The sequence below is a fragment of the Leucoraja erinacea genome, chromosome 20 (assembly GCF_028641065.1).
Source record: "Leucoraja erinacea ecotype New England chromosome 20, Leri_hhj_1, whole genome shotgun sequence".
NCBI lineage: Eukaryota > Metazoa > Chordata > Chondrichthyes > Rajiformes > Rajidae > Leucoraja > Leucoraja erinaceus.
Window position 1 is genome coordinate 17745363 of NC_073396.1, and position 14934 is coordinate 17760296.

Below are 14934 nucleotides of genomic sequence, written 5' to 3' on the forward strand. Positions count from 1 at the left end.
AAAAAATGCCTCCCCAGCCTGTCTGAATGACTACCGTCCGTTGGCCCTTACCTCGGTAGTCATGAAATGCTTTGAGAGGCTGGTGAAGAAACACATCTGCGCCTTCCTCCCTCGGAACATGGACCCGTTGCAGTTCGCATACCGTCCGAACAGGTCCACGGACGATGCGGTCTCCCAGGTCTTGCACACCACTCTCTCCCATCTGGACAGCCAGAAGGGGGGCTACGTGAGGATGCTGTTCATAGACTACAGTTCAGCCTTCAACACGATAGTCCCCACCAGACTGGCCGGGAAGCTAATGGAATTGGGGCTCAACACCTCCCTGTGTGCCTGGGTCCTGGACTTTCTCACTGCCAGGCCCCAGGTAGTCAAGATGGGAGGGAATACATCGAAGTCCCTCACCCTGAGCACAGGATCGCCCCAGGGTTGCGTCCTCAGCCCCCAATTGTACTCCCTGTACACACATGACTGTGTGGCTAGGTTCAGCTCCAACTCATTAATTAAGTTTGCTGATGACACTGTGGTGGTGGGCCTGATCTCAGACAACGACGAGAAGGCCTACCGGGAGGAGGTGGCTGATCTAGCACTCTGGTGCCAGGATAACAGCCTCCTCTTGAACATCAAAAAAACGAAGGAGCTGATCATGGACTTTAGGAGGGCACATCATCCGAGGACGTACACTCCATTGAGGATAAATGAGGATCCTGTGGATAGGGTGAACTGTTTTAAATATCTGGGACTCCACATCTCCGAGGATATGACATGGGCATCACACGCCTCAGCACTCGTGAGTAAGGCAAGGCAGCGCCTTTACCACCTCAGGCAATTGAGGAAATTCAGAGTGTCTCCGAGGATCCTCCAGTGGTTCTACGCAGCGGCGGTGGAAAACATCTTGTCCGGGAACATTACCATGTGGTTTGGGAATTGCTCTGCCAAGGACAAGAAGGCTCTGCAGAGAGTAGTGCGTTCGGCCGAACGCACTATGGGAACTTCACTTGCCCCCCTGCAGGAACTATACATCAGGAGGTGCAACTCCAGAGCCAACAATATCATGAGAGACCCCTTCCACCCCTGCAACTGTTCCAGCTGCTACAGTCAGGCAAAGGCCTCCGTTGCCATGCAGTGAGAACGGAGAGGTTGAGAAGGAGTTTCTTCCCAGAGGCCATTCGGACTGTAAACGCCTATCTCACCAGGGACTAACTCTACTGAACGTTTTTCCTACCATTATTTATTATGTAAAAGAATATGTGTGTTATGGATGTGTTTATAGTTTGTTTGGTTGTTTGTCTTTTGCACAAAAGTCCGCGATCATTGGCACTTTCATTTCACTGCACATCTCGTATGTGTATATGACAAATAAACTTGACTTGACTTGGCTTGACTTCAGACAGCATTTAGAATATTGTTTCAGTTCTGGCCCAATGTTATAGGAAAGATATTGTCAAGCTTGAAAGGGTTGAGGAAAGATTTACGAGGATGTTGCCAGGACTAGAGTGTGTGAGCTATAGGGAGAGGTTGAGGTCTCTATTCCAAGGAGCGCAGGAGGAGAAGGGGTGATCTTATAGAGGTGTATACGATCATGAGAGGAATAGATCGGGTAGATGCATGGAGTCATTTGCCCAGAGTATGAGAATCGAGGACCAGAGGACATAGGTTCAAGTTGAAGGGAAAAAGATTTAATAGGAAACCGAGAGATAACTTTTTCACACAAAGTGTGGTGGGTGTATGGAACAAAATGCCAGAGGAGGTAGTTGAGGCTGGGACTATCCCATCGTTTAAGAAACAGTTAAACAGGTACATGGATAGGACAGGTTTGGAGGGATATGGACCAAGTGCAGGCAAGTGGGACAAAGTCAGCATGGATTTATGAAAGGTAAATCATGTCTGACGAATCTTATAGAAGTTTTCGAGGATGTAACTAGTAGAGTGGATAAGGGAGAACCAGTGGATGTGTTATATCTGGACTTTCAGGAGGCTTTCGACAAGGTCCCACATAAGAGATTAGTATACAAACTTAAAGCACACGGTATTGGCGGTTCAGTATTGATGTGGTTAGAAATCTGGCTGGCAGACAGGAAGCAAAGAGTAGGAGTAAACGGGTCCTTTTCACAATGGCAGGCAGTGACTAGTGGGGTACCGCAAGGCTCAGTGCTGGGACCCCAGCTATTTTCAATATATTTTAATGATTTGGATGAGGGAATTGAATGCAACATCTCCAAGTTTGCAGATGACACAAAGCTGGGAGGCAGCGTTAGCTGTGAGGAAGATGCTAGGAGGCTGCAAGGTGACTTGGATAGGCTGGGTGAGTGGGCAAATGCATGGCAGATGCAGTATAATGTGGATAAATGTGAGGTTAAAAGGGGAGATGCAACGAGACCGGGGTGTCAGGTTTCAGGACTGTCATGAATATAAGCCAGGCTCCAGTGTACTAATGTTCACATTGCTTTTGACTGCACTGTAGGGTGTTTGTGCTGGCTCTGGTGGTGCTGTCTGTCCTCTGGATTCCTCTAGTGCAAATGAGCCAAGGTGGCCAGCTCTTCATGTACATCCAGTCCATCAGTTCCTACCTGCAGCCTCCGGTGGCAGTGATCTTCATTGCAGGATGCTTCTGGAGACGGACAAATGAGATGGTGTGTGTTTATTTTATCTTCAGTTGTTATTATTTGTTAGATTGAAAATGTCAGCAATGTATCGAGTATTGGTCCTCTGGAAGGCCTGGTCCTCTGGGAGGGATGGAGAGAGCCTGAGCAGACTCATGGTCAACTCTTGCACTCCCTCTGTGGATAGAGCAGGGTCAACACTGGTATATGTCCTGCCCAAATTCTTGATTGCACAGTCCTGAGGACTGAATATGTTCTCATAATCTGGGCACTTAACAGATTGTCTATACCCACATAAAGCTCCAGTCTAATTCCAGCAAGCATAAGTTCATGTCATAGGAGCAGATTCAGCCCATCGAGTCTACTCCGCTATTCAATCATGGCTGATCTGTCTTTCCCACTCAACCCCATTATCCTCCCTTTTCGAACCCTTGACACCATTGCCAATCAAGAATCTGTCAATCTCTGCTTTAAAAATATCCAATAACATGGCCTCCACAGCCTTCTGTAGCAATGAATTCCACCGATTCACTACTCTCTGACTAAATAATTTCTTCCTCATTTCCTTTTAAAATGTACATCCTTTTATTCCGAGGCTACATCCTCTCTGCATCCACTCTGTCCAGGCCTTTCACTATTTGGTACGTTTCAATGAGGACCCCCCTCATCCTTCTGAACTCCAGCGTCAGTGGGATACAGGCCCAGTGCCATCAAATACTCATCATATGTTAACCCAATCATTCCTGAAACCATCCTCGTAAACCATCCTCTGGACCCTATCCAATGCCACCTCATCTTTCCTCAGATATGGTACCCAAAACTGCTCACAATACTTCAAACGCAGTATGGCCAGTGCCTTATAAAGCCTCAGCATTATATCCCTGTTTTTATTTTATCTTCTAGACCTTCCCAATTAAATGCTAACGTTGCATTTGCCTTCCTTACTATTGATTCAACTAGTGAATTAACTTTTATGAGTCCTGCACCAGCACTCCCAAATCCCATTGCAGCTTCGATTTCTGAATCCTCTCCCCATTTAGAAAATAGTCTACACCTTTATTCCTACTACCAAAATGCATGGCTGCACACTTTGCTACACTATCATCCATCTGCCACTTCTCTGCCCACTCTCCCAACCTGTCCAAGTTCTTCTGCAGAGTCCTTGGTTTCTCTACACTATCTGCTCCTCCAACTATCTTCGTATCATCCGCCATCTAGACCACCAAGCCTTAAATTTCCTCTTCCAAATCATTGATATACAACATGAAGAGTAGTGGCCTGAGCACTGACCCCTGCGGAACACAGCTAGTCACAGGCAGCCAACTACAAAAATCCCCCTTCATTCCCAATCTTTGTCTTCTGCCATTCAGCCAGCTTTCTGGTATCTTCCCTCTAATACCATGGGCTCTCATCTTCTTTAGCAGCCTCACATGCAGTATCTGTTCAGGATGTGGAATAATACTTAGGAAGATGATATCCATTGCCACATAGAACATAGACATATGTGACGTCTCTATCGATATTCCTGATACCAATCACCTTCGGCATGAATGTCCAGTCCTTCTCTACCTTCAGCATCTCCAACCTATACTGGGTGGCAGAGGGACACTTCAATTCTTCTTTAGCCAGAGGCCCAAGTAATCATCCCTCCATTTCCTGTAACCATTGTCTTTCGTCTGCTTGACCAACTTCTCCTCACTTTTTCCCGATCACAAGTGTAGCTATGGAAACACACATCGGCCCAAATTTTCCCTGTTTCTTTCTGCGGACCATGCAATATCATTGTTTCAGTCCTATACAAACCCTCTTTCTCACCACTTTATCTGCCACACTGATGACTGTATTGGAGCTGCTTCCTGCTCCCATACAGAATTTCAGTTTCATTGTCTTTGCTGCCTGTTTCTATCCTGCTCACATGGTGAACAGATGGATCTTTCCTTCTTAACTTCTCCATCACTGTTTTGGGGATAAATGTTATCTACTAACTTTCAATGCAGGCCCATACATTTCCACAGCCACCTTGACCGTTATCCTCCCTCCCTCCCTTCAGTCTCCCAGTTTCTCATGTTTCCTTGTATCTGTTCTGACGATGGGACTTTCTAGATCACTATCTATGAGATATTATTTTCCCCTTAATCAAGTCTTTCACAGTCAGGATGCTCGCATGCCATGTTAATCTAATCTCTCAAACTTCCATCCAAACCACAAGGATGACCCTGTTACCACTCCTCTTAATTGTTCATCACAACCCCATGCACTCTGGCTGTCCTTTTATACTGTTTCACTTGAGGTTCCGGTTGAGTTGGAGGAACAACATCATATCTTCCAACTGAGAGCATCGTAGCCCTCAGAACATTAAACTTTGCAATTTCAGATAACCAGTCTTTCCAGTTTGTATCATATCTGACCAGTTGTGGTGAAAAGTTATCAATCTATAATGTTAACTCCATGGATGTTGGCTGACGCTGACTATTTCCAGACCTCTCTATTTTAATTTCAGACTTTGCAACATCTCCAATTTCTTTGCTTAAGGATTCTTCGCGAGTAGATTTGTGATAAGCTCCTGCGAATTCTGTAACAAACAGTAGTGTCCAGGAGATTTGGGCCTTTTTATGTTGTTGCAGTTTGCTTTACCTTATTATTTTGTTCATGCTTTAGATGAGGTCCAAACTGTGACAATGCAAATGAGAGAAACTGACCATTGATCTTGTAATGAGGATCAGGTGAAGGAAGTGCTGAGATTGAGAAACATGTGAGTGAACATGACCCATGCCATGCACATGTGAGAACTAGTAGGCAAAAGTTAACGTGAGTTCTGTCATCTCCTTGGTGCTCAAACTTGAATTTGAATTGATAGCATTTTATTAGTCAAATATGTATACATATAAGGAATTTGCCTTGGGGCTCTGCTCGCAAGTAACAACACGACAGAGTAGACAATTAAAAATAAAACATTATAATTTAAACATGTGAAGAATGAAATAAAATACCAGAGCATTAAACTTCCACTCAGCTTATTGTTACTGTAAGGTTGTAATATAAGGAGTGTGAGTCCTGATCTTTCACTGCGACCCCCACACAAAGTAACGAGATAATCTATTTCAGTGAACAATGGAAACCTCCTCTGCTCTCTCCTGTGATAGTGGAGCACACCTGCTGGTCTGTACTGGAACACACTGGGCTGAAGAGTTGTGTTCCAGGCACTGGAGTGTGGCTTGAAGCTGCAGCCCATTGATGTGAGCAGCACACACCAAGCCCTGGCTCAGTGCATCTCAGACTTCTGCATTATTCGGCCAATTTAATTTTGTGTTTGTGATGTTTGCAAATGATCCTGCAGAGGAGGAGCGTGTGAGTATTTCACTCAATATCCACTCGTTTGTCTCCCTTTTCTGTGCACAGGGTGCATTCTGGGGCCTCCTCCTGGGGGTCCTGATCGGCTGCTGTCGAATGGTTCTGGATTTTATTTACCCTGAGCCTCTGTGTGGTCAGCTGGACAACCGGCCACTGATCACCAAACACGTTCACTACCTCCACTTCTCCATCCTTCTCTCTGTCTTCACACTGATCATGGTGGTGGCCATCAGTCTCAGCACCAAGCCTCCGCACCCTGAGCAGGTAAGGAATTCATATTTACAGTTGTGGGCTTTGCAGGCTGAGCCCTAATTACCCTTGAGAAGGTGGTAGTGAGATGTCTTTTTGAACTGCTGCCATTATTGAGTTGGGGATATACCCAGAATGGTGTTAGGAAAGGAGTTCCAGGATTTTGACACAGTGATGTTGAAGAAATGGTGATACGTTTTCAAATCAAGATGGTATGTAGCTTGGAGGTCAACTTCGAGATGGTGGTGTGCCATGTTTTTGCTGCGCACCACCATCTGATTAGTAGAGGTCATGGGTTTGGAAGGTGCTGTCGAAGGAGTGTTGCTGAGTTTAGTTTATTATAGACATGCAGCATGGAAACATCTTAAAGGTATGTTCAATCATGTATTGTCTTTCTGCTGACTGGTTAGCATGCAACAAAAAGCTTTTAACTATACCTCAGCGCACATGACAAATAAACTAAACTGAACTGTACTAAAGGAAAAAAATGAGAATGGGAGAGTGGGAGGTAAATGTGTGGATAGTTTAGAGTCTAACACAGGTAAGTTCCAGTTCATTTTTCATTGAACATAGGATACAGCAACATAGGAACAGGCCATTCAATGCACAATGTTAATGCCTACCACAATGCCACTTTAAACCGCACATCTGTATAAGAGTTTCTGGAGCTCCATGTACATCCTTTCTGATTCTGAAATCAAAGAGTGCTACAGGGGGGGTTATGCCCAGCTGTCCACCCTGGGGAATGGGGTGAGGAGGTGAGTGGGAATGACTCGCACAGATTGCAATCATGCACATATTGCATCTGACCACTAATGCATTCCTTTAACATTGATATGCTATGGTGAGCTCGAATCATTATACAATTATACAATTTATTTATTGTCATTTGAACCTCAAATTAAGTTCAAACAAAATTTGGTTTCCACAGTCATACAACAAGAAAAGAACCAAGACACACAACCAACACAATTTACACAAACAGCCATCACAGTGAATCTCCTCCTCACTGTGATGGAAGGCAAAGTCTTGTCTCTCCCCTTTGTTTCATTCTTCTCCAGATGTTAAAGCCCCCAGCGGGTGATGGCAAGTCCCGTGGCCTTTAAGGCCGCACCGGGCGATGTAAGGCCCCGCTCCAGGTCTTGATGTTGGGGCCCCCGGCAGGCGATGGCAAGTCCCGTGCCGGGCGATGTAAGTCCCCGCTCTGGGTCATTTTCAACCCCGCAACTCGGGCAGGAGAAGTTGCCGTTGCGGGAGCTCCAAAAAACGGTCTCCCACCAGGGACCCGCGAGCTCCCGATGTCACCGTCCACCGGACCTGCGGCTGGAGCCTCCGAGCTCCGGAGTCGGGTCGCAGCCGCGCGCCACCACAGCTCTCCACGCTCAGAAGCCAGCCAGCCCCACGATAGTAAGTCCGCAGGCTCCGCGACTGGAGCCCCCAGATCGTTCCAGTTGGAGGCCGCTCCACGGTGCTAGGCCCCAATGACAACAGAGAACCGACAGGGAAAATGTCGGGTCACCCCCGTACAGGGAAGAGATTTAAAAACAATATAAAAACCGCAACAAACTATACATTCAACAGGACAAAAATATAAAAAAAGACAGACGGACTGCAGGGGCCGCTGCAAATATCAGTCGCGCCGCCTCCCACACCATGTTTAATATCATTGTCTATTGTGTCATAACCGCTCCTCCTTAATTTTACAGATTAAACGCTTGACCTGGTTCACCCATTCTGACAAAGTCAACTCTGTGGCAAGCCAGGCCGAAGCAGGTAAGCCAGAGGTTGAGGGATACACAGGTCTGAACTAAGCACCTTGATAATGGTCAACAGTCCACCATGACAGTTGAACTGGTATGCACAAAGGCCTTACAACTGCAACTGAGCTGACCCATGAGACAGCTGAAGACCAGTTTCATGTCACACTGAAAGTTCTCACTTATGCAGTTGTGAGCAGGTAGGTTGTAGATGGAGGAAAGGAGGTCACACTACTGTCCTTTGGAAAATTTCTTGAAGCCTCTTCTTTGAACAACGCTTCCAAGCTTTCCCACTCCCCTGGGAGATGAAGGAAGAAAATGATTTTGTTCCTCTCATCTATATTTCAGTAACACTGAATCACTGGTGAGGCCAATGTTTATTGCTCAATGGTCAATTTCTTTAATTTTCCATCAGTAATTGCCATTGAGAAGGTGGGAGAGTTACCAATGTGAATCCCTGCAGATCTTCTGGTAAAGGTGCTCCCATAGTGCTGTTGGGAACGGAGTTCAAGGAATTGGAAATGGCTATGGTGAAGCACTGGCGATATAATTCCCATTTTGTGACTTGAAGGGGAACCTGAATGTGGTGGTGTTTCCATGCCCCAGCAACCCTTGCCCTTCTTCGTGGTAGTGATTGTGGGTTTGGAAAATGCGGCTGGAATAGCCTGGGTGAGTAACTGTAGTGTATTTGGAGATGGTGCACCTGTGTAAAAGAGGTAGGAGGATGAATCTTTATAGTGGTTAATGGGTGCCAATCAAATGGGCTGTTTTATCCTGGATGGTGTCAAGCTTCTTGGAGATTTCTGAGGCTACCCTCATAAAGTAGCTCTTGGCTTATACATTGCAAATGGTGACAATGCCTCGGATGTCAGGAGGTGAGTTACCCGTTCCAGAATACTAAGCCTCTGACCTGCTCTTGAAGCCACATCTTTTATGTGCTCGTTCAGTTGAGTCTTTGATCAATGATATTGGATATTGATGGTGGGAGAAAGAGCAAGGTCCAGGTAGATAACTAACCTCTCTCCTGTTGGAGGTGTTCATCTTCTGGCACTGATGTGCTGTGAGTATAACTTGCCACTTTATAGCTAGTGCTAGTACAGGCACGAACTGGTTTGTTTGCTATGTGGTAAATGAAATTGACCATTGAGCAATAATTAGCAAATATTCCCGGTTCTGACGATGAAAGAAAGGTCATCGATGAAGTAGCTGATGTTGGACCAGGGATATAGCCTTAGAACCCGTGCAGTGACGTCCTTGGGCTGGGAAGATTGACATTGGACAAACACAATTAACATCATTTGTGTCTGACTCCATCGCTGGGAGTGTTGACCCATCAATGCCCTCTGGCTTCGGTTTTCCCAGGGTTCCTTCATGCCAAAGTAAGCCAAACATCTGCCCTGTGTGTCCAGAAATCGTCCTCACTCACCCATGGAGTTCAGCATTTTGATTCATGACCAATGTTCTGATCAGGTCTAGAGCTCGGTAGTCCAGGTAAAACCCAAACTGGGCATCGGGGAGTCAGTCACTGATGATAAATGCCACTTCATAACACTGGTAACGATTGCTTTTATCACATTGTTGATGATTGACATTCGTTTACTTTAGCTTAGTTTAGTTTAGTTAGAGATACAGCGTGGAAAACAGACCCTTCAGCCCACAAGTCCATGCTGACCATCGAGCACCCACAAACTAGTTCTATGTCCTACATACTAAGGGCATTTTACAGCAGTCAATTAACCTGCAAATATGCATCTCTTAGGGATGTGGGAGGAAATCAGAATACCTGGAAAAATCCCACACCGTCCAAGGGAGAACATACAAACTCCGCAGGATAGCACACGTAGTCAGGATTGGACCTAGGTATCTGGCGCTGAGTGGGAGCAGCTCTACAGTGTTGGCCAGATTGATTGTGCAGTACTTTGTCCTGCTTTTTAAAAAAAGGACCAAAAGGCCTTTGACTTTTGCACTTTCATGGTCCATCTACAATTCACGCAGCTCGGCAAGGCCACCAGCAATAATCAAAGACCTGTCTCATCCTGGTCACTCCCTCTTCTCCCCTCTCACATTGGGCAAGTGGTACAGAAGTTTGAAAATGCATACTTCCAGATTCAGGGACAGTTTCTTTCCAGCTGTTATCAGGCAACTGAACCACCCTCTCACTAGCTAGAGTGCAACCTTAACCTCCCTTTTACCTCATTGTTGATCTTTGAACTATCTTTAAATGGACTTTATTGAACACTATCTTACACTAATAGTTATACCCTTTAACTTGCATCTGTACACTGGATGTCTTGATTGTATTCATGCAAGGTCTTTTCGCTGACCGGATAGAACGCAACAAAAAGCTTATAACCGTACCACGGTACATGCGACAATAATAAACTAAACTAGTTTACTTAGAATAACTGATAATTTTTTATTTATATACGTAATGTTTTGCATCTAATGTTCCTGTAAAGCTGCAACAAGTAAGATTTTATTGTTGCAATTCATATCCAATGCATCTGACAACTAAACACTCTATTGTCTATTGTCCTATTGTTTGTCGTCTATTGTCTTGGATGTTCTTGAAAAGAGATGGATTATTTAGCCAGATTGGGTTGCAGGCATTGCATGTTACTAGAACATTTTCATAATAATTAACAGAATATTTCCTACACCAGATTTACCAATACCTGGTGTGAGACGATCTGATCAAAAAAACCAAGAGGAAATCAGCAATACAAATGACATCACTGTCATGACAGGTAGGAATCTTCCCCTCAAATTGCTTTAGCTTGTAATTAGCTTGAAACGGGATTGACAACTAATGCGACAGGATCTGCAGGGATCTGTTTGTTGTGATATATGTAAACGACCACTATGCAAATGTAAATGGGCTGGTTAGCATGTTTTGCAGTTTACAGCAAAATTGATGGAAGGTTGTCAATGTGTACAAGGGATATAGATCTGCTATGGAAATGAGCATAGAAATGGCAGATGGAGTTTAATCTGGCAAGTGTGAGATGTTGGACTTTGAGAGGTCGAATGTAAGGGGAGTGTATATAATTAATGGCAAGGATGTACAGAGGGATCTTGGAGTCCAAATCCAAAGCTCCCTGCCAACACAAGTAGATAGAGTGGTAAATAAGGCTTATGGTATACGTGCCTTCATTAGTCAGGGCTTGAGTCAGGAAGTCATGTGGCAGCTTTATAGGACTTTGGTTAGGAAACATTTGCAGTATTGTGTGCAGTTCTGATCATCCCATTACAGGGAGGATTTGGAGAGAGTGCTTTAGAGGTTCACCCAAATGCTGCCTGAGTTAGTGGATATCAGCTATAAGGGGAGGTTGGACCAACTTGGATTGTTTTCCCTGGAACATCAGAGGCTGAGGGGAGGCTTGACAGAAGTATATAAAATTATAGTCATACAGCACAGAAACTGGCCGTTTGGCCCAACTTGCCCATGCTGGCCAAGCTGCCCCATCTAAACTAGTCACACCTACCCGTGTTTGGCCCATATTCCTATAAACCTTTCCTATCCATGTACCTATCCAAATGCCTTTTAAAAGTGGTTATAACATCTGCCTCAATTACCTTCTCTGGCAGCTCATTCCATATATCCACCACCCTGTGTGAAAAAGTTGCCCCTTAGATTCCCATGAAACCTTTCCCCTCTCACCGTAAACCTATATCCTCTAGTTCTCCAAATGAGAGACATAGGTAAGGTACACGGTCAGAACCTTTTTTCCAGGGTGGAAATGCCATTGACATTCAATGGCATTTCCACCCTGACTGAGGATGTAACTTTAAATTGACAGGGGCAATGGTGAAAGGAGATGTGTGGTATGTTTTTTACAGAGAATGTTGGGTGACTGGAACATACTGCCAGGGGTGGTGGTGGAGGCAGATGCTATGGTGGGGATTTTGTACAATGTGTTGGTTGTGTGTCTTGGTTCTTTTCTTGTTGTATGACTGCAGAAACCACATTTTGTTTGAACTTCATTTGAGGTTCAAATGACAATAAATAAATTGTATTGTATACAGTACATGGATATGCAGGGAACAGAGTGATATGGATCATGTGCAGGCAGAGAAGATTAGTTTAACTTGGCATCATGTTTGGCGTGGCGTGGGCATTGTTGGCTGAAAGGCCTGTTCTTGTGCTGTACTGTTCCATGTTCTATGTAACATATTTCACACTTATCCAGAACAACTTGAAGAAGATAAGGCTAATTCAGTGGAAATCATTAACTTGAGCCATATCCATATTTCAGTTGGTAAGGAATAGTTTGTGATGACATTTTCATATTAAAAGATAAGGCACTAATAATGTCTAATCAATTTCTACGTTTTTGTAGTGTGAAACGTGCTCCTAAAATTCTAGCTCACTTTTAGCCTGGGTTAAGGGTAGGATTAGTGTGGGTGAATTTCAGGGTATTGTACTTTGGGTTACAATTCCCCCAGCTCTCTTGGATTGTGGGATACATGTCAGCCCCAAGTTACAACAGGATTTCCTTCCCGACCAGTTAATGTCAGAAATGTGGCCGCTCGGCAATGTATCCTACATGGTAACATCGGCCAACCAAGAACGTTAGTTAAACCAGGGAGTTTAATTCAACCGTTCAGATACTGCCGCAAACCGAGTTCACATACAACAGAAGATGATATAATAGAACATCCCTGCTGCAGCCACCAAATCCATCCTGAGACTCCCAAATGCTCATTTGTATGTGTAGGCTGTGCACAAGTCCATCATTGGTAACCTGGGGAGGACCTGTAGTGGGATTCTCTGAATTTACGTTTGCAGTATATTAGCGAGCAGGATGTTAAAGGTACATCTGCTGCAGGTGCAAAAGGCTTTCACCAAAGAAAGAGTGAGACTGTTTATTCTACTCCACATTAAATCTTCATCACATGGGTCACATAGGATCAAGGTGAGGATTGTACTCTGGAAGGATCTCCTCTTCTGAAGTGACAATGGAGGACACTTTGTCACCTAATGCACTGTGAATAAAACTCACTATTTGGAATACAAACAATTCCTAAGGGTGTTCAAGTTGTCCATATGGTCAGTCGCCAAGCAGGAGACTGTATTCTTCACAGGACTGATGCACTTTCAAAGGTTTCAAAGGTATTTTATTGTCACATGTACCAAATAAGGTAGAGTGATATGCGAATTTCCATACAGCCATACGAAAAAAAAGCAACAAGACACACAAACACATAGAAGTTGACATAAACATCCACCACAACAGATTCCCCACATTCCTCACTGTGATGGAAAGCAAAAAAGTCCAATCTTCTTCCCCTTTATTTCTCCCACGGTCGGGGCAGTCGAACCATCCGTTGGGGCGATCGTAGCTCTTGCAGCTGGCGTTTGAAGCTCCCGCGTCGGGCCGATCGAAACCCTCCCATCGGGGCAGTCGAAAACTCCCGCGGCTTGGAGTTCCCGATGTCGGTCAGACCAGAGACCGCGGGCTCAGTGACGTTATGTCCGCAAGCACCCACGGTTGGAGCTTGCAATGGTAAGTCTGTAGGCACCCGTGGTGGAGCTCTCAAACATTGGTCTCCAGCAAAGTCCACCAACTCCTTGATGTTAGGCCACAGTGCGGACGGAGATATGATATGGAAAAAAATGCATCTCCGTCGAGGTAAGAGATTAGAAAAAAAGTTTCTCCCACCGCCCCCTACATAAAACAAGCTAAAGAACACTAAAAACATAATTTAACACATACTATTTAAACATAAAGAAGGAAAGGACAGACAGACTGTTGGCGAGGCAGCCATTGTTTGCGCCACCCAGTGGAAATCAACTGACCATTCAAAACTTAGTCTAAATAAAGTCCGAAATGCTGGAAGAGCTCAGCCAGGTGAAAAGGATCTGTGGCCAAAGAAATCAGTTAATGATTCAGGTTTCAGAACTAAGAAAATAAGTTAGTCTAACAGAGAAGGGAGGTGGGTGGACACAGGGAATGCCAGGAATGCCAGGCTATTTAATATACAGTTCAACTTCTTTGTATCAGGCCATGTGTACGTACTATTCCTTTCCCTTCTCTTTTCATTCTGGACCAAAAATATTCTGATCCTTTTTTGGTCCACCCATCTTTTTGTGCCCTTTCCCAAGAGATACCTGTAGAATCTCTTAGGATTTTCATTTATCTTGCTTGCCTGATCCATTTCATATTGTCTTTATGCCTTGATTGCATTCGTTGATGCATGCCTCCTTTCTCAACACCTCAACCAGAGCCCTCACCTAAGTTCACCGATCACCTCTGGGCCATGTCTCACCCTCCCTCTTTATACTAGCTATCTCCCCTCGCTCAATTATGATTCAGGGTTTTGTACCCAAAATGATTCCTCCAGACGATTGTTGCTCCAGTTTCCAGCGTCTGCAGTCTCCTGTGTTTCCACACAGATAAAGTTATTGACCTCTCCATCGTTTCACCCTATTGTATTTGTTCCCTTTGTTCCTCTGAGTGCCCTCCCCACCTTCTCTTTTACAGCCCAACATGTTTTCTCTCTTTCTCAGTTCCGATGAAGTGGCTTCGGCTGAATCATCGACTGATTTCTCTCTCCACAGATGCTAAGCTCTTTCAGCATTTCTGTTTTGTGTTTCAGATTCGAGCATCTGCATCTTTATTTTTTGTCCGCTTCTGCCTTTGAACTATTGAATGTTTTTCTGTAGTAAGCTGCATTCTTCCTCGCAGGTGGATCAGACAAGCAAAGGCCAAAACTGATTTCGTTTCTTTTTTGGTTCTGTGGGATGGATAAGAATGAAGAAGCAGAGAGTGCTGCACACCCCGAAGCACCAGCCAACGTGAACATGTTCAAGGAGGAACCTCATTTGCGCTATTTCATCAATGCTAATGTAATTGTGTGCTTGAGTGCTGCTGTTTTTCTCTTTGCTTACTTTGCTTAAAAAAATGGAATGATGCAATATTTCTTACATTTACAATAGAGGAAAGGTTTACGTCAAAAAATTAATTTGTTTCATT

General features: G+C 44.6%; 1 protein-coding gene across 4 annotated transcripts in view; it reads left to right on the forward strand.

Annotated features, from left to right (window-relative positions):
* LOC129706847 (sodium/myo-inositol cotransporter 2-like) overlaps window positions 1-14934 on the forward strand; it is a 36035-nt gene extending 21101 nt beyond the window's left edge. For 3 of the 4 annotated variants that reach the window (XM_055651409.1, XM_055651407.1, XM_055651408.1), the window contains exons 13-18: window positions 2462-2630; window positions 6000-6215; window positions 7907-7973; window positions 10621-10704; window positions 12148-12216; window positions 14647-14934. In XM_055651409.1, the coding sequence (XP_055507384.1) occupies window positions 2462-2630; window positions 6000-6215; window positions 7907-7973; window positions 10621-10704; window positions 12148-12216; window positions 14647-14858 (817 nt within the window). In that variant the 3' untranslated portion in view covers window positions 14859-14934. The remainder of the gene's footprint in view (window positions 1-2461; window positions 2631-5999; window positions 6216-7906; window positions 7974-10620; window positions 10705-12147; window positions 12217-14646) is intronic. The other variant, XM_055651410.1, reaches the window with a different exon arrangement.